The 19,969-nt window shown below is 41.5% G+C and overlaps 1 protein-coding gene across 14 annotated transcripts in view; it reads left to right on the top strand.

The window, feature by feature from the left end:
- Positions 1 to 3,916, top strand: part of LOC144507274 (serine/threonine-protein kinase VRK1-like) — a 65,495-nt gene extending 61,579 nt beyond the window's left edge. For 11 of the 14 annotated variants that reach the window (XR_013500060.1, XR_013500059.1, XR_013500064.1 and 8 more), the window contains one exon: positions 3,037 to 3,888. Coding sequence is in view for 8 of the 14 variants with exons in the window: in XM_078234300.1 (XP_078090426.1) it covers positions 3,037 to 3,155 (119 nt within the window). In the remaining 6 variants the exon portion in view is untranslated. Of the gene's footprint in view, positions 1 to 3,036 lie in introns of all 14 variants that reach the window. The other 3 variants (XM_078234304.1, XM_078234305.1, XM_078234301.1) reach the window with 2 other exon arrangements.
- Positions 3,917 to 19,969: the final 16,053 nt, after the last annotated feature.

Genomic DNA, 19,969 nt, shown 5'->3' on the forward strand with positions numbered 1-19,969 from the left:
AAGTTCTAATTATTTGCCCTGGTGGTTGCTTGTGATGCTTTTCTTGTACTTGTAATTCAACAAGAGGAAAACACCAGTTGGAGAGAGTGAGATTTTCACCCTATTCTCTGATTCTTGTGCTGTCATAAAACTATTTTCGTTGGGAGTAAGTTTCTATAAATTTTCACTCGGCTTCAGTTGCAGGCTAAGAATGTAGCCTCCTCCGCCCCTAAACTGACATTACTGGCATCATAGTCCTGTAGCATAAAAATTAATGATAACTTAGAAATGAAAATGTAGCAACCTGTTAGACTAACATATTGTAACACTTGAAACCCTTTTCAAAGCTTGAGTTGTTTTTATTAAAAAATCAAGAGGTAATTGCGGGAGTCTTACTAGTCTTTGTTACCATTTATATTGGTTGCAATATTTACATATAGTAACAGAAGCTCATTTGTAATTATTTCACTATCTCCTTATAAATATGCAGTTAGATTCTTCTTTAAAGAGTAATTGATTACATAAAGGAACAGTAGTGCACAGAGCAAGCACACACTTACTATCTGGGTCTCCCGGTTACTCCCAGCCTTTTCTGCTAGCAGTTATGGAGTAAAAATACTTTCCATGTTGGAATTCAACATTGGCATTGTAATGGTGCTTTAATGTCCTGGTCAGCAAGTACGTTGGTGAAAGTGGTGGTCTTTAGATGTTATACGTATAAATATATATCGAGTGCAAAAGTGGGGAAGTTGTCTTGAACGTTTTATAAAGCTCTGGTTAGTCCAGAACTAGAGTATTGCATCCACTTCTGGTCAGCACAATTTAGGAAGTATGTGAGGGCTCCTCAGAGATTTGAAAAGCTATGATTATTGCCCTAGAAGTAAAGGAGGCTGAAGGGAGATCTGATTGTATTGTACAAGGTTATGACCGATTTAAATAAAGTAGCTAAAGAAAAGCTGGTAAAAGAGCTAGGGAACACCAACTTTTGAGGATTTGGGCAAGAGAAACAGGGGAGATGTGAGGAACAACTTTTCTTCACGCAGAAAGTGGTAGTGACCTTGGAACTTGCTGTCCAGGAAAGTGATGGAAGGTGGAGACGGTAACTAATTTCAAAAGGAAATTGGATAAGCATTTGAGGAAAATAACAGCACCATGGGGACAGTGGGTGAATGGGACCGACTGAATTGCTCTGGAGAGCTGGCATAGACTCTGGGGGCCGGATAGCCACCACCTGTGTCATAATGGTTCTCTAACCCTGTGTAATTTATTTATTTGTATAGAATGTAACTTACCATGCATGGAAATGTATGTAATTTGATTTATTACTGTTGAGTAAATTTTCTCGTGTCTAAGTTGAGGTCTTAAACTTACCGATGCCGATATTTTGCTTTCTGTCTTCTCTTATAGTATGGCAACTTGTGAATGCATGTGCGCATTTCCAGTTATGGAAAGTCAAGTATTAATTACATTACAAAATTAAACAGTGAACATAAAGTAGGAAACAGTTTTGGAACTGTGCCCATCCACAGAAATAAAATAGACGGTTGTAGATTTAAGACATGGTTTTTTTTTAAGGTTCATATCTAGTTTAATGAGATCTACTTGCATCCTTGCATTGTACATCGTAGTTCATTAGAGGTTAGGTTGTACTTGAAATTCCATGTGGGATTGTGAAGTGCTTAGAAATGTACGCGGTGAGGACTTTGCAAGTTTAAAAAGCCTACAGTAGTCCATTAGATGAACATTAGTAACAAAATAAACTGTGGGTCCTCACTCAAACTGTGTTAATGCCAGATATGGAGCAATAAACAATTGTGCGTGAAGGAATATTAGAAATAGGAGAAGATGCTAACACATTTTTAAAATTGTGAAATATATAGTCAGTAATTTAGTCTGCAGAACTGTAAAACCAAACAGCCGCAACTTAAAACCATGCATTGTATTTTTTATGTCCTGCAGAATGACAAACTGTCATCAAGAGCCTAGGTAAGGTTCTAGAAAGTGCACGTCTCATTCTCGCAATTAGAATTTCCACTCACTGAAGAGGATTTCTTTTTTTTTAACTTTGAACTGCACCAATTTTCACAAAAGTAATTGAAAGAGCAGAAGAATAATGGGCTGGATTTTGAGGTTAGCGGTGAACCAATGGCACTTGCCACTGACTTTGAAGGAAGTTACCCACAAAAGATCGTAACTTCTCCTTTTCCCTGACTTCAGCTTGAATTTGGTCCCAAGCCATGGGGCCCCTCGGGCGTTCAGCAAAGGTGACCGCATCAATGTTTGGGATTGAAGTAGAGCTAAAATATCAAACTTCAAAAGAAATTTTTAGTACTGAAATAAAAAAAGTAGAATTACTTATGATGGAGAATCTTGACATTCTCAGAAATAAAAGTACTTTTCCAGGGCGAGTGAAGCTTTTTAGCAGTAATCATGAACTCCGTATGCCATTAAAAACCCAGTGGCACTTCATTCAACAAAGTGGAACTGTTGAGGGTTTTTATAACGAGATTAAACAGCGTATGTTCTCAGCATTTCACTAAATCTGTTTGGCTGGTGGCGGGGAAGCACCTCAATAGTGCACCCTCTGAAGAAACAAAGAAGTACTACTGACAGCAGCTTCTGGATTTCAAGTTTAACTGCGCGTGTGTGGACTCCAGGAATTGCTGTCAATTTCAGAGGAGTACTGACAATTTTGTCTCAAAATCTGAGCCAGTATTCTTGTCAATTTTGAACACTTGTTTTGATGCGCTGGGCTGGTATTTATTGAAGTTTTAAAGACTTGACTAACGAACGAACCAACCACCTTGCATTCATTATATTTTTATACGACCTATAAATGTTTTCTTCCTGTTTACTTAGTTTAATTTTATTTGTCAATCTTTTACTTTAGTCGTGCCTCCATTTGTTCCAACTGTTCCTATCCCCTTTGTAACTCAATGTCACCAGTTATTTTGTTCTGCAAGGGGCGGGGGAGCAGCAGCACAATAAAGTTGTTATTGACAAATGTACAGCCATGTTTATCTCCTTAGTAAGGCGTTAATATCTTTCTATTTAAAGCCAAGAAGCCGGCAGCAAAAAGGAATTCGAAGAAAGTAGAGATGGTTGAAATGGGCACTCAGACTTCTCCTTCGGTCTTGACAAGCCCTGGCAAAAGAAAACATCTAAGTAAATGTTAAAAAGAAACAATCGTATTATGATTGCCCTCTGCTTTTTATTAAAGTCTGATTCTTTGGAATGAAGTTGTTCTGAAAATTGGTCTTGTTTTTTTTTTAGAAAAAAAGATCTCTAAGCATTTTTATATTGGGTTTTGTCTTGTGCTTCTTTGTTGCTGAAATAAAAATTGAAACATTCAAAGTTTGATCCTCTCTATACCCGACACAGACATGAGTTGTTGTTGTCTTTCAGTTTTCTAAACAAGCAGACTAATAATATGCAATATCATGATGTTCCAACATGTACAATGGCAAGTCATGACGAATGTTAAATGCCGTCTTTTGTTTTTTTGAGGGGAAAGCAAAAGAAAGTAAGTTTTATTAAATGGATAAATAGCCAGGGCACTAGTGCTTTGCATTATCTGCCCCTACTCACGATTTCCTAGGATATTGGGCTGTGACTTAGAACGCCGCAGGATAGCAGCTTATTTTAAGTGGTGGTGAAATCTGGAAGAATTCATCGTGCCTTCTCTGTTTGTAACCTGGAAATTACTTTGAACTTGTTGTTTTTAAAGAAGAAATGTAATATTGTAAACTTGACGAATTTAAACTGTTGCATTACTTGAGCGATATAAATATTTAAACATTTATTTTTCTTTCTGATCACTTGAGAGTATAACTTAATTCTTAAGCTGTTTGTAAAAAGCAACTGCTAACATGTTTTAAACAAAATAAAGCACCTTCCAATGAAAATTTTATTTAGGCCAGACTATATTATGTATCCTATTTGATGATTACTTTGTTTATGTTCTCAATTTATATTGCACATTATCTGGTACAGACATCCAAGCTCTGAGTTACTGCTGCATTGAGGGTACTGATTGCATGATAGTAATTTACTGAGTTGTGTGTTTTCGCAAAGTTTTAAAAACTAAGAGTCTGAGCACAAAATTATTACAAGCATGTGGGGGAAGAGATTCAAACTCCAGAGTCTCTTATTTTTAAAAAAATGTAGTCACAGAAGCATTTACACCACCACCTGCAAGTTCCCCTCCAAGCCACTCACCACCCTGACTTGGAAATATATTTTGCTTTGCAGTCGCTGGGTCAAAATCCTAGAATTCCCTCCCTAATGCCATTCTGGGTCAACCCACAGCACATGGATTGCAGCGATTTGAGAAAGCAGCTCATCACCTTCTCATCAAGGGCAACTAAGGATGGGCAATAAATGCTAGCCAGCCAATGATGCCCATGTCCCACAAATTAATTTTTTTTAAAAAAGAACAACATTCAGCTGGCTGTGTCCTGGTCTTATTTTGGCTTTATTTTACCTCGTGGCCTTAATCTTTCCCTGGTCAGTACATTCGATCATGCACTCAGAAAAGCAAGCTCGTAGAAATGTTCAAATGTGGGGAAACGGCAAATAGCTCAAGCTTATCAACTGCACTAACTTCGTCTCCAGTGAAACAGGCTAGATGTGTCGGCCAAGGGTTGTAGTGGGAAAAATATAGCCAAAGAGAAAATCTCATTCTCCACATCAATCCCTCCTCCTGGCCTCTGGATATATCACATCTAACCAAGGTGGTCACATCCCATCTCACTGGACCCTCGGCAAACAGGATCGTCCACACAAATCCTTGGTTCTATTTGCATCCTTAGTCAATTTGTAGTTCTTTTGCAGCTTTGATGGTCATCCCGGTAATGTTCACCAAGGCCCAGAACACGATGCACTGAATTAAATGCTATACATATTGACTTTGCTCCTCTTCTCTGGAAGTGGTATTGATGTAGATGAAACTAGTGTGAACCCCATTTTGACGACATTACCAACTTTAGCTATTGTAAAAATAAAGCATTTTAAGTAACAGTAAGTACAAAGACACATGATCAGAATGAGCACTGAAGTGACAGTGGTTCTGTCCATTTCCCACCAATTCTACTGCATTCAGCTGTCCGCGGCACAGTTATTAATGGAATCCCTAGTCTTTTGGCTAAGTCCATCTGCACCCTCTCTCTCCCCCCCCCCCCCTCCCTCCTCCACTTAGTAATAGCTTGCTGCCCCCCCTCCCTCCTCCACTTAGTAATAGCTTGCTGACATCAGTGGATATAGCTTTTAGCCGTTGATTGTGCTTTTCCTCATGCTGTTCAAGCAACCTTACCTGGCATGTTACCCTCCTTTAACTTTAATTCCAGCAGGGACTGAAAACTATACCTGTTATAGTCCTTTCCACTAGATGGAAGTCTGTTCAAGTTAATGAATTAGGAATCTGAAGACAGAAGTTGCTACTGTTCTTGCAGCCCAATCCTCCATAAAGATCGGTACCCTTGTCTATCAGGAGACATCACTAGGTCGGGTAATGTTTGGATTGTCTGGAAGGCTTCACTGTGACCATCACCGCTGAGTTGCCACCTATCAATCTTAAGGTGTTACATGTGTACACTATCATTTTGTGAATTGGTATAGCACTCAGCCAAGGTCATGAGAAATGTGTGATCTCACATTCATAGGATCCCACTCTATATGCTACCCCTAGAGATGCAATTGTTATACACACTTTCCTACCCCCCTCCCTCCCCATAAGAATTTAAGAGTACCAGCCTCTCGGCTGCAAGTCGGCTGAGTAACCAGTAGTTCTCTTTTCTCTGGTTCCAAGTTGACCAAACCCAGTCTGCTATCTGCTGTGATTGCATATTCTGTCCCTTGCGCAGCCAATTGCAGGCCTCTGGCATTCTTGGCGCCATCCACAAAATCTAATCGCTCTCATCTCAGATTCACCATGAATTTAGCACTGAATTTGAGCAGCCCAAATAAACCCCCACAACATCCCCAAATGTTTCCAAGCAAGGACTTGTTTTTATCCTTGGTCTTCCTTACCCCTGGATTCTTGTGATCGACTGGTGCAATTTGCGCTCCACCCAAGCAACTGATCCTGAATTGTTACAATTGACCTCGAATATTGGGATGATTCTACTTGGGCTGTATGTAACCTCTAATGTAACCTAGGTAATGTCGTGGAATAACACCTTTGCATTCCCTATCTTAATCATGCAGGCACTGGGAGGTGGCACAATGGTGGGGCACCATTGGCTTCTGACAGCTGCATGTTGACAAATCCTAATATTTCACATCGATACTTCCTAATCGATTAATAACATCAGTGCACAGTTCTTGCCAATGTTGTCCTTCAAGCCTACCTTGTATTACCTTGCAGTTACCAGCACCTTATTATGTTGTACCCAAGGTTCATCAAGCGCAATGTCAGGCCAGGTCAGTTCAGGGTGGCATTTTTGTGTTGCCTGAATTTGGTACCATGGGTACTACAACTGTCTGGTTGTGTGTGAATTTAAGGTGCTCTTATTTGAGGTGTACGTGTTGGATTCCTTTATCCAGTCTCCTTTCCCACCCTTAGGTTAGCTGTACATATTGCCTAGGATGCAGGCATATGCATGATTGGTGCCTCTCGTGCAGCTGTGGTTGTCAGGAGGGTGATCATTGTCATTGTCCACCCAGCTGCCATTGCTCTAGTCATTTACCTGAAACAAAATAATTAAGAGATCTGCTGCTGGCCCTCATGTTGGCAAAAACAATGTGAACAAATGTGAAAGTGTTTCCATCTACTTGCCCTTGACGTGGCTGAGCGCACACATGTATCATCGACCATTAGGGCCATGTGACGCCCTGTCCAACAAGTTGCCAATCCTATTTGCACCACCTTTACCATCACTGTCTCCCACCTCAGGAAGCTTATATAATTTAAGTTTAGAGTGCTTTTCCTAAAACACCTTGAGCGTAAAACACCTGCTATTTCAGACCTCCCCCCCCCCCCCCCCCCCCAACCTGTTCATTATCAAGTTCCAATTTAAAAGTATCCAAACCAGGAATTATATGTGTGCCACTTATAAACCAATATTGTTAAAAGTGATAGCCAACAACAAAAAAGTTGTTTTTGAAATCACTAAACTCTTAAAAGCAGCACTGTTGCAAGCCTGGGGATTCATTGATTGTGATGGCTTCCAATTTGCTCTGACTGTTCAACATTACATCCATTACTCACCTTGAGACGCTTGTTATTGCCTCTTGCTTCTCTACCATTAGAGACCATATTACTTTAAAAGTGATTGAACTCCCAGGAGAGAAGAAAGGAAGGTTGGTGTGGTACTCCTATTAAGTGAAGACGAGGACGTGGGGTTGATCTTGATTCTGCTCCTATAGGAAATTCTGTGCGTTGCTCAAGACTAGGCAAACGAATATTAATCTTATTGATATTTTGTTCACACCTATTTTGTATGGTTTCTAATCTCTGTGCACAGGCATGAAAATCTGAAGTAACATTTATTGTTGCGGGAGCAGTATTCTTGTTAAGCTGATCTCTTTATCTGCACTTTAAAATGAACTATTGTACTTTGGGGTTCCCTGAAATATTCTAATTTTGATCAGGTTAGTTCTAACATGACGAGTTCAAAGTTGTCATTTTTTTCCCCCTGTTTGATATTTGCTCATTCACTCAAATTAGCATAACTGTAGCTAGTCACTGAAGCATCATCTCTACTGCAATCTCTGTTTACTTGGAAGACTAGTTAAGAAGATTTCCTTTGAGCATTCATTTTCAATGAAGTTTAAAACCTACCTCCAAAGAATGTGTTTGCAATTTTGCTTCAAAAAGCATACAAGATATCTTTCGCTGCTCTCTTCACACCTCCCCCAAACCCTCCCCCCTTACCAGAAGGTGGGTTGTTATATTGATGCAAAAGTGCTTTGAGATTGGAACAACTAAGTGGAGTATTCTGATTTGGTTAGGGACCTTTGAAGTAGACAAAGTTTGAAATCCCAGTTACCCATTGGAAGAATAGTTCCACAAGTTCCCAAGCTTTTAAACAAACAAAATAAACTATCCTTTTCAAAGTCAGAGAAGAAAGGCAAAACAATCTACAATGTCTGTCACTTACTTTTGAAAGTAATATAAGGTCAATATGAATTAACAGGCACACTGATCAAAATGGTAGATGCAACCAAAACTGAATCCATGAAGTCACAGAATCTTGGTAAGACTTTCTACCTTACAAGCAATTGCAACTCTTCACTTCTGAAGATTTAACTTCTGAATTGTCTCAAAAGCTGCTCTGACTCAGACCTTCTCAATTTTATCTCCTAGATTCAATCTTTCCTGAAACTGCATTCCATGAGATTCACAAAGCTGCAGTACTGCCTTTAATTGCTGGTACAACTAAAACTCTTTCACAAACCACTAGCTTCACTAAGTTGGCACTGCCTGGGGTTTCTTAGAACTCTGGTCTCCTGGCTGCACCAAGCTATAAATGGTCCCAAGGATTCTCTCAGCCCTAACTACCTGGCACAGAACCAGTGATTTTCTGCTGCCCTCTAAACTTCCCAGGACTTCTCTCAACTCAACTGCCTGGATCCAACTAACAGCTCCTGCAGTGTTTCTCTGTGAGCTGCAAACCAAATGAGGTCCAAACCACAACCAGCAGCTACACTATAAGGCTCCCAGTGCTTCTCTGAGCCCTAACTGCCTGGAGCTTGCCAACAGCAGCACCTTTTTAAGCTCCACCCATCTCCATGACAATGTAGCCCTTCAGGCTTCATGGAAAGCTTTTAAACTAATTCAGATCTAACTCCCAAAATGAAACATCTCTCTGGAATGCACTTCATTTCAAGTAATGTGGACATCACGGGGGGCGGTGAGGGGAATTCTCCGATCTCGTCAGTGCCTGCCACACTGCAAGTGAGAATGGAGAATTTGAATTTAGCGTTCCGGCCAAAACTCCATTCACTTCAGCTACACCGGAGAATCCCAGCCGAAAGTTTTCTGTCAACGTCTCTCATTCTCCAGCTAAGTAAGCTCACCTGTTTTTATCTCTCCTATTTGGATTCTCTTAAACAGATAGGGGTAAACTTCTGAACTGCTAATTCCTTTTAGATGGTTCTGGCAATCTCTAAAGCCCAGCATTTTAGTTACCTTGCCTGACAACAAAAATTTTCCCAGGACTAAACATTACCTTTGAAACATTAACATGAACCATGAACTAGATATTTGTCTCACGAGTATTTGTGAGTTTGACACATTTTTGCCAAGATTATTCTGTTGCTTACCTGCTTCCAGATGTGCTGCTAATTCATATATGTAGGGGAAGGGATGTTACAAACTTGTACAGAATGTGCAGATAAATGCATTAGCACTTCAAATGCAAATGAGTCGTAATCATCCAAGTATGCTCAGTTAATTTTGCTTGAACTACATTGTTCCATTGTGAGCTCCACACTATATTGAATAAAATATTTTATTTTGGGAGTCGTAACTTGATTGTCTAGCTGCTTCTGGCCAGATGTGAAAGTGCAGATGTCTATAATGTAGTATACAATGTGCATGTGGGATGCTTGCCGGAATTTTACTGCCTCGCCTGCCCGAGGCTCACCGAGAATGCTGTTCTGCGAGCTTCGCCAGCCCCGATTCTGGGGTGGGCGTGCCAGTAAAATTCCGGCAGCTGTCTTAGTTACTTAACTTGGTCCTGAAATTTGGGAGGAGGTTCGGTGTTTAGCCATTGGCATGTACGTTTTTACAATTCAAATTTGCTGGTAACGCCTTGATTGAGGGCATACATCATTAACGGAGAACAGGGCACAAACTCTGTCGATATCCATAAAGAATGAACCCCTAATTCAACCTGAATCTTGTTATGTGAACCTAACTCATCCAAAAATCCTCTTACTAACATTTACCAGCTCTAACTAAATAAACTTAACAACTCTCCGTAACTTAATTCCTGCTCGCTGCTTTCTGAGCATGAATATTTTTAAGGCTGAGCTACATAGATTCTTGATCAACAAGGCAGGAATGTGGGGTTGAAGCTGCATTCAGATCAGCCACGTCCTTATTGAATGGATGAACAGGTGTGAGGGGCCATGTGGCCCATTCCTAATTCATTTGTTCATATGGGCAGGGTTGATTCTGCAAATGCTTGAATTTCTGCTGGGATAACATCAGTAAAAATGCATCAAATAGATCATTTCATCAACTTGTGCCTCAACAAAGTGGCGATGATCCCTTTCCAGTTCACAGCAAATCAGACAGACCCCTTGACCTCTCAAATGGCAGCTCATTTTCTCCACCATTTCTCACTTCCAGAGCTCCCTCGTGCTCTCTCTCCCCCCCCCCCCCCTTTCACTGTCATTGGGCAAGCTGCCAACCAATCAGCTGTTGCCACACGTCATCTGGCCAGATGCATCAATCAGGATCAGGCACCAGTGGAAATCCCTAAAGTTTATTTATTAGTGTCACAAGTCGGCTTACATTAACACCGCAATGAAGTTACTGTGAAAATCCCCTAGTCAGCACGCTCTGGCGCTTGTTTGGATACACTGAGGGAGAATTTAGCATGGCCAATGCACCTTACCACCACGTCTTTCGGACTGTGGGAGGAAACCGGAGCACCTGGAAGAAACCCATGCAGACACGGGGAGAAAATGCAGACTCCGCACAAACAATGACCCAAACCGGGAATCGAACCCGGGTCCCTGGCGCTGTGAAGCAGCAGCGCTAACCGCTATCCCACCGTGGCATCGCCGCTTCATGAAGCATTGGTTGGCAGAGCAGCAAAATACTCTGCGCACGCTTTGTGTGTGTGGCATTAGATCGGGGCGTAGGCATGCAGATTTGAGCAAACTTGGCTCCAGAACACTTGATTTGTGAAAAATCTGGGTGGTTACTGGAACTTAAACTTAGTACCCCGGTGATTATAATGGAGTACTTTTAATCCCTGAATGGTTGTTACTGTACAAATCTGTTTCTGAATGTTAAGAGTGTGACAACCTCAACAGATTGCTTGTTGATTTTTGGGTACAGGATGGAGGAAGGAGAAAATACTTAACATTTGAACCACAAGCATTTCCTATGACAAAACTGGACAAACTGAAAGTCTAAAGATATAAACACCCAGGTTTTTGTCACATTGAGGTAAGTTCTGCTTATACATCATTTGCAGGACAGGCTTGAGGAGCTGAATAACTTTCCCCTTTTTCCTGTGTTACCCCTAGTAACAGGTATCACTATATTTACTATTTTGTTCTCATCCAACATCATTAACAGTTTTTAACACTTGGCAGAAAATGTCTTTCCCAGTTGCCCTCACCCTTGCCCCACCCTCCAGTGACAAACCTACTGCTGCCCCCTCGTGATCTGTGTCAAAGCCACGCTCCCACAATAGTGAATGAGTAATTTTAAATGGTCACCTACAAGTTTGTTGATTGTGTCACTGAACTGCATGGATAAAGTTGCTCAGACTTCAAAGTTAACTTGTTTTTCATAGAATCCCTACAGTGCAGAAGGAGGCCGTTCAGCCCATCGAGTCTGTGCCAACTCTCTGACAGAGCACCCCACCCAGACCATGCCCCCATAACCACACAAATTTACCCCACTAATTCCTCTAACCTACACATCTTGGGATACTAAGGGGCATTCTAGCATGCTCAATCAATCTAACCCACGCATCTTTGGACTGTGGGAGGAAACCGGAACACCCAGAGGAAACCCACGCAGACATGGGGAGAAAGCGCAAACTTCACACAGACAGCCACCCAAGGCCGGAATTGAATCTGTGTCCCTGGTGCTGCGAGGCAGCAGTGTTAATCATCGTGCCACCGTGCCGTGAAGCTGTAAGATGGAGCCATCCACTTTCCCTTAACGTTATCATGCAATCATTTATATTTAAAGCAGGGTCATGCAGGACAATTCCTTTTCTCTCTATTCAAAAGAGGCTTGATTGAAAGGAACCGGGATTGCCGAAACGACAGTGGGTAGGAAGTTTCACTGAAACACTGACGCTTTAAGGGGAGTATGTCAGCGTGCTGAAGGAAGAATGCTGATTTAATGAAGACATTAAGAAAGGTTGCTCTCGCTAGGGTATTATGATTCAGTTACCTGAAGTTGCTCGTGAGCCTGTGTTGCTGGCATGATTGGATGTCTCAACAGATGCAAAGCTAAAATAGAACCATTGTGCGGTTCTATCGACACTCAACCTAATGAACACCAGAAACACAAGTGTAATTTGGCCAGAGTTAAAGGTGGTCTGATATGAGTATCCCATTTTCCATCTTCACTGACCAGATTGTGAAGAGAGCAGGGAATGGAATAGCAGCCTGCCATCTGCTAGATAGGGATCAAATAATAGGTTTCCGAGTCCCTAATTAAACAAAATTGCAATCTCCCTGCCAATTCTGACCACACAGTATTAAATTTGGCCTGAGCAAGCCTCCATTGGACCAGCCAATGACAGATGGTGGGTTGTTGTTGTTTTTTGCCTGGGGACAAAGTCAAGTGAAAGTCCAATGTCAGGTATAAAAAGTCAAACGTAGCGGCTGACAACAGCAGATCCCTCAGAGATAACTGCGAGAGAACAGCAAAGGCTTTGAGTGTAAAAACCTTCAGGTTATTTAAATGTACTGTTTGCATTTTAGTATCATGTACTTAAAAAGAAAGGCATAAGTGGGTGGTGAAAGTCATCAAGGCTGGCAGTGTGGTTTGGGTGACAGCTATTTTCCGTGATCTTAAATGTAAAACAGATGATTGTTTCACCAGTGCTTGTTTGATTTGATTTGATTTGATTTATTATTGTCACATATATTAGTATACAGTGAAACGTGTTGTTTCTTGCGCGCTATACAGACAAAGTATACTGTTCATAGAGAAGGAAAGGAGAGAGTACAGAATGCAGTGTTACAGTCATAGCTAGGGTGTAGAGAAAGATCAACTTAATGCAAGGTAGGTCCATTCAAAAGTCTGATGGCAGCAGGGAAGAAGCTGTTCTTGAGTTGGTTGGTACGTGACCTCAGACTTTTGTATCTTTTCCCCGATGGAAGAAAGTGAAAGAGAGAATGTCCGCGTATGTGGGGTCCTTAATTATGTTGGCTGTTTTTCCGAGGCCATGGGAAGTGTAGACAAGTGTTTTGTGTTACCTCTCAAAATGAATTTCGCCCCCCTGATTTTGTTTCAAAAGAAAGGCTTATAAAAATTATATGGGTTTTTACTTGTCCTTTACCAAAGTTCCTTTAAACAGAATTTTGTACCATAGAGCACTGTGGTTTGTGTTGCTTCTTTATGAGTGTACTTACAGCTTGAAAGCAATGAGCTGAGGAACACTCCTCCTGCTCCACCAAGTTTTAAAACAAAAGCTGCATCTTTCTGGTGGCAATCTCCAGTGATCCCCTTAAGGGCTTCAGTTGTTAAGCATCCAGCAAATGATGCTATGACATGCAATTGAATTTTGCAAAGGAAGACTCAAGTATGTTTGATATTCCACCCCCCCCCCCACCCCGTCCCCCTACCAACAACCCCCCCAAACCCCAAATTTCTCAAAAAAGTGTTCTAACATGTGCTTAAGGCATATGCTTTGGGTGCTGCTATATATTTAAGTAGTTGCATGATTGCTTTAAGAGCCAGTCACATGATTTGATCCTGATGTTATTAGGGTGTTACACAGGTTCCTGTTTTAGTTTCAGTTTGTACTCTGCAGAAAAAACTCCTAACAAAGCTACCTTCCGCCTTGAAAAAGCAGCCAGCATAATCAAGGACCTAATGCATCCCGGACATACTCTCTTCCACCTTCTTCCATCGGGAAAAAGATACAAAAGTCTGAGAACACGTACCAACCAACTCAAGAACAACTTCTTCCCTGCTGCTATCAGGCTTTTAAAAGGACCTTTTATATATTAAGCTGATCTTTCTCTGCACCATATCTGTAACTGCAACAGTATATTCTGCACCTTCTCCTCCTTTTCCCTTATGTGCTCTACGAATGGTATGTTTTGTCTGTATGGTGTGCAAGAAACAATACTTTTCACTGTATCCCAATATGTGACAATAATGAATCAAAGGGCAGCATGGTGGCACAGTGATTAGCACTGCTGACTCACAGCGCCAGGAACCCAAGTTCGATTCCCGGCTTGGGTCACTGTCTGTGTGGAGTCTGTGTATTCTCCTCAAGTCTGCGTGGGTTTCCTCCGGCTGTTCCACTTTCCTCCCACAGTCCAAAGGTGTGCAGTTTAGGTAGATTGGCCATGCTAAATTACCACTTAGCGTCAGGGGGACTAGCAAAGTAAATACATGGGGTTATGAGGTTAGGGGCTGGATGGGCAGGTGGTCGGTGCAGACTCGATGGGCTGAATGGCCTCCTTCCACACTGTAGGGATTCTTAAAAAAAAAATCAAAATCAAATCAACTGTTGTTGTTAGTTTGAACCTACCGTGTGTAAACCATGTATTTTCTTTTTGTTTTAAACCCACAACCCTTAACATAGTTTGGACATTACAGGTGCTTATGGAGGAGACTGGCAGACTTCCATCATGCAACAAGCCCACATGCCAGTTAATCACATGATAATGACAAATAGTTGTAACTTAGAAAATCTTTGTATCTCAACAAATGTCAATGTCAACAAAACGAAGGAGATTGTCATCAACTTCAGGAAGCGTAAAGGAGAACATGCCCCTGTCTACATGCAACGGGGATGAAATAGAAAGGGTCAAGAGCTTCAAGTTTTTAGGTGTCCAGATCAAAACCTGTCCTGGCCTCCCCATGCTGACACTATAGTTAAGAAAGCCCACCAACGCCTCTACTTTCTCAGAAGACTGAGGAAAATTTGACATGTCAGCTATGACTTTCACCAACTTTTACAGACGCACCATAGAAAGCATTCTTTCTGGTTGGTATGGCTCCTGCTCTGCCCAAGACCGCAAGGAACTACAAAAGGTTGTGAATGTAGCCCAATCCATCACGCAAACCAGCCTCCCATCCATTGACCCTGTCGACACTTCCTGCTGCCTCGGCAAAGCAGCCAGCATAATTAAGGACCACACGCACCTGGACATTCTCTCTTCCACCTTCTTCCATCGGGAAAAAGATACAAAAGTCTGAGGTCACATACCAACCGGCTCAAGAACAGCTTCTTCCCTGCTGCTGTCAGACTTTTGAATGGACTTACCTTGCATTAAGTTGATCTTTCTCTATACCCTAGCCATGACTGTAACATTACATTCTGCACTCTCTCCTTTCCTTTTGTATGAACGATATGCTCTGTATAGCACGCAAGAAACCATACTTTTCACTGCATGTTAATACATGTGACCATAATAAATCAAATCAAATCAAATGTCACTCCCCTCCAGGCAGTGTGGCTGCATTGCAACCTGGGGTTCATGTGCAGGTCATGTACAGTTTTCTATACAGCTGCCCCAAAAAGTATAAATGGCCCAAATACTGAAACGAATTGACCACACATTACAAAATAGTGAAGGATACATTGGTCAATGTAGGGCTTGGAACATTGGCTTGAATAATTTTAAATCATTATTTTTTTAGGCGACTGTTTTCACCTTTGTGTCATAATCCTTGACTAATTTTCTGTCTGAGGCGAGAGTGAGGTGAGTAGCACTTGCTAATGTTTTCAAATGCTACAGCAACTTTAGGAAAGGGAAAAATGTGCAGTCAAATGTGACTTGCCCATCACTGTTAGCTTTGTGAAAAAGGGCCCTTGCTATCTGGACTCAACACTGGCATTTTGTGATCAGCAGCAAGTAATAAATCTCGGTTGACCTCAAAAGTTGCTCAGGAAGATGTAGAAATCTCCAACGTAGATTTCCCCATGTCAGTAGTTTAAATCTGGCACTATGTTGATCACACTGAAGCATTCTCACGGACAGCAAAGCAGGAAGTGAAAAAGTGATTACCTTTCACTTCTAATTTAAAAGTTCTATCAGTGAAATAAATTGGATTAAAATAGATGTTATAAAAAATGTTTTTTTTTAAATCATAACGGAAAATTGACATTCAACAAATATAAACTTGGCTTTTCAGGGTGCATGCGGTTGTTAACAGTAATTATGTTAAAAACCGAGTTACATTTCATTCAACACTGCAACTTTTTCAAGGATTTTCATAGTGGAACTAATTGCATAGAAGTGAAGCTTACATCAATTTACTGATTGCTTAGGGATTGCATTCTGACTGGACCTCAACAGCACACCCTCTGGAGAAACGTATAATCACTAATAGCAACTTCGGGATATCTGTGGAATTCTGCCCTTATGCGGAATTACTGTCAGTGTTCATGCTAACAGTTTTGCCATCATTGCCACTGCAGAATCCAGGCCATTAACTCTATGAAGTTCCTGTATTTATATGGGAGATACAAGTTAAACTTGCGCATTTCAATGTTGAGCCCAGATAGTGAGATGTTGTTTTTGTAAAGCTAATGGTGCAGAGCAATTCATGTTTAACTCTGCATTTTCCCTGCTTCAGACTGCTGCTACATTTGCAAAGGTTTAGCTTGTCGTAAACTCATTTCAAGTTTAAGAAACCTTGCAATAACGCATTGACTGGCAATACTGCCAATCGACCTCTCTGGCACTAAAAATTAACTATTAAGATTTTAATTGGGAATTTTAAAATGTTGTCTTTCTATCTTTTACTCAATCCAATTTTTCTTGCCTTCTATTTAATTCTGTGCATAAGAACATAAGAGATAGAAGCAGGATTAGGTCATGGGGTGGCACAGTAGCACAGTGTTAGCACTGCTGCCTCACAACGCCAGGGACCCAGATTCAATTCCGGCCTCGAGTCATTGTCTGTGTGGAGTTTGCACTTTCTCTCCATGTCTGCGTAGGTTTCCTCCGGGTACTCCGGTTTTCTTCCACAGTCCAAAAATGTGCAGGTAAGGTTGATTGGCCATGGTAAATTGACCCGAGTGTCAGGGGGATTAGCAGGGTAAATGTGTGGGGTTATGGGAATAAGGCCTTGGTAAGGTTGTGGGGTCAGTACAGACTCGATGGGCCGAATGGCCTCCTTCTGTACCGTAGGGATTCTATGATTCTATAATTTTGCCTCTCGAGTCTGGTCCACATTCAATGACATCACGATTGAACTGATTGTGGTGGAGGTCTTATGGCATACTGGGTAGCATCCCTGCCTCTAAACCAGAAGCTCCAGGTTTAAGCCCCACCCTAGGATTTGATGGCCAGGAAGGTGCATTCATAATGTGGCCGAATAGGTTGAATGTCAAGCTGCAACTCCTTCCAACAGGCCAATGACTGGTGGTAAGAGTGGGAGAGACTTCTGGTCAGCCATGCTTGATGTGAAGTGACGTCCTTCAAGCTATAAGCGTTTGGCAACAAAATAGTGACCTGTTCAAGGAATAATTAGGTATAGAGACAGATTAAAGTTTGCTTCGTGCATCTCTAGGTGCAGAAAGAGAATTGGAATGGAATGGAAGCCTTAACTCCACTTTCCTGCCTTTCCCCTTATCCCTTGATTCCTCTTGTAGATTAAAGATCTGTCTAGCTCAGCCTTGAATATATTAAGTAACTCAGGCTTCACTGCTTGCCGAAGAAAAGAATTCCAAAAATGAACAACCGTGAGAGAAGAAGTACCTCCTCATCTCACTCTTAAATGGGACATTTCTCTGAGAGAATGATAACCCGACAAGCTCCCTCAGAATCTTATATGTTTTAGTAAAATTATCTTGGATTCTTCTAAACTCTAATGAGTATGAACCCAACCTGCTCAACATTTCCTCATAAGTTAGCCCCGTCATCCCAGGAATCAAGTTAGTGAATCTTCTCTGAACGGCCTCTAATGCCACTCCATCCCTCCTTAAAGACAGACACCCATTTCACCCGTTCCATCTTACAGCACCTTCTTAGTCCTTGCGTTGTTGATTTCACAATTCTTCAATCTGGTTAAGAAGACGTACCAATGCTTCTGCCGTTCATTCTGGTTAGTCCCAGATGCCCTGTTCCCTCAATGTGATGTTAGCTTACAGCAACTTGTCATGTTAAAATAGGAAACAAATGTGTAAGGGCAAATCTAGTGAGCTGTCCTGGCAAGACAAATTATGGCTGGATGTGTTTAACAGGTCACTGCAGCTGTAACTAGTTTGACAAAAAAAAAAGTACCTTCCACCTCAGTCTGTTATTCAAGGTGGCGAAGTGAATTCCTGGTCAAAGATCAGCAGACTCATCTTCATTTCTTTGGTGGGTTTCTTTTTTGGAATTAATTTGCTACAAGAGTCATGCAAAAGTTGCAGAAGAAACCAATCTTAATTATATTTCTGAACCCAAAAATGGTCAGAATTCATAGAATTCCTACAGTGCAGAAGGAAGCCATTTGGCCTCCTTCTGGTTCAGCTTCTGGTTCAGAGACAGGGACGCTACCCAATGCGCCACAAGACCTCCACCACAATCAGATCAATCGTGATGTCACTGAATGTGGACCAGACTCAAGAGGCCAAATTTAGAATCATAGAATCCCTACAGTACAGAAGGAGGCCATTTGGCCCATCGAGTCTGCACCGACCACAATCCCACCCAAGAACTACTCCCGTAGCCCCACCAGTCCCCTGATACTAGGGAGCAATTTAGCATGGCCAATCAACCCAACCCACACTTCCTTGAACTGTGGGAGGAAACAGGAGCACCCGGAGGAAACCCACGCAGACAATGCGCAAACTCCACACAGACAGTGACCGAAGGCCGGAATCGAATCCGGGTCCCTGGTGCTGTGAGGCAGCAGTGCTAACCACTGTGCCACCGTGCCGATGTACAATCTACTCCCATACGTTAGCTCATAATAAATGTGATGCACCTGTTCAGTCAGCATTAGGCAGTAGATTGTTATTTTCTCTACTGGTAGAAGCCAGGCACTGCAGCAGAATAGTTTACCTCCTGTGTTTTTTAACCGGTCTATTGAATATTAAGTTGCCAGAGGTCCAGACATAAGAGAAAAACACTTCCTGGACCCACTAGCCCTGTGTAGCTCTGATTATTCTGAGGATGGTTTAATAGAATTTTTTTTATTGATTGAATGCACGCTTATCAACCATGCATTCTCATTTATTATTGCATGAATGACATGTTGACTGAATCCTCTCTTTTTTTTCCTGTCACAAGTCTAGCCATGTGTTGTGCACGAACCATTTGGCTAGATTGAAGACTTGAAAAAGCAGTTATGTAGTGTTCTGTCGACAGATAATTTACTGGGAAGAATATTGATGAAATTACATCTTGATAGTGCAGTTCGAAAGCAGGGTGAAAAATGATGTGACCTTGAGTCTGATAGCATTGACTACGTTCTCATAAGGCGGAATCCAGGCTCTCTCTCTTGTCAGGTACATCACTTTATATTGTTTTATCTCTTGATGGCAGAGAGTGGAGGATAAATGGAGTGCCAAGGTTCAGTCACTCTTTACTCTAACAGAAATGGACTCTGCTGAATGACCTTTTTGGTTCAATCGAATTGGACTGACTGAGAAGATGCAATAATTAAATCCTCCGGGGACTGTGTGAACATTTCGAGAGCATGTCCAAAAATGACAGGCTCAATTTTTTTCCAGTTTATTCAAGAAACAGCTATTAAGTACGTAGTATCCCTTCTACGTTGGCCTGCACAGACTGATTTTCTTTTAAGGTCGTACAGGGTAATTCCCATGATCATAATTTCAGGCATACCTCAACCACATCACGTTCTGATCCATTTTATTGAAACAGTCATTTAACAATTGAAGTTTGCAATTAAAACATCTGATTATATTATGCAAACTAATTATTTTGGTTATTATTTCTCTCACTCAGTATAAACGTGGAGAATCACCCACTATTTTGTGACTGAAATTTATTATACATTGTCGGAAAGCTCATCCATCCACCGCCCCCAACCAGGCCGCAAAATGGCACAATTTATCTTTTTAATGAAAACGTATCTTTATTTTCCTGTCATTTTATTCCGGCATACCCCTCCCATTTTCTGACTCAGGTTGGGTCCCCAGAAGCACTG

This window comes from Mustelus asterias, chromosome 18 (genome assembly GCF_964213995.1).
Source record: "Mustelus asterias chromosome 18, sMusAst1.hap1.1, whole genome shotgun sequence".
In the NCBI taxonomy this organism is placed as follows: domain Eukaryota; kingdom Metazoa; phylum Chordata; class Chondrichthyes; order Carcharhiniformes; family Triakidae; genus Mustelus; species Mustelus asterias.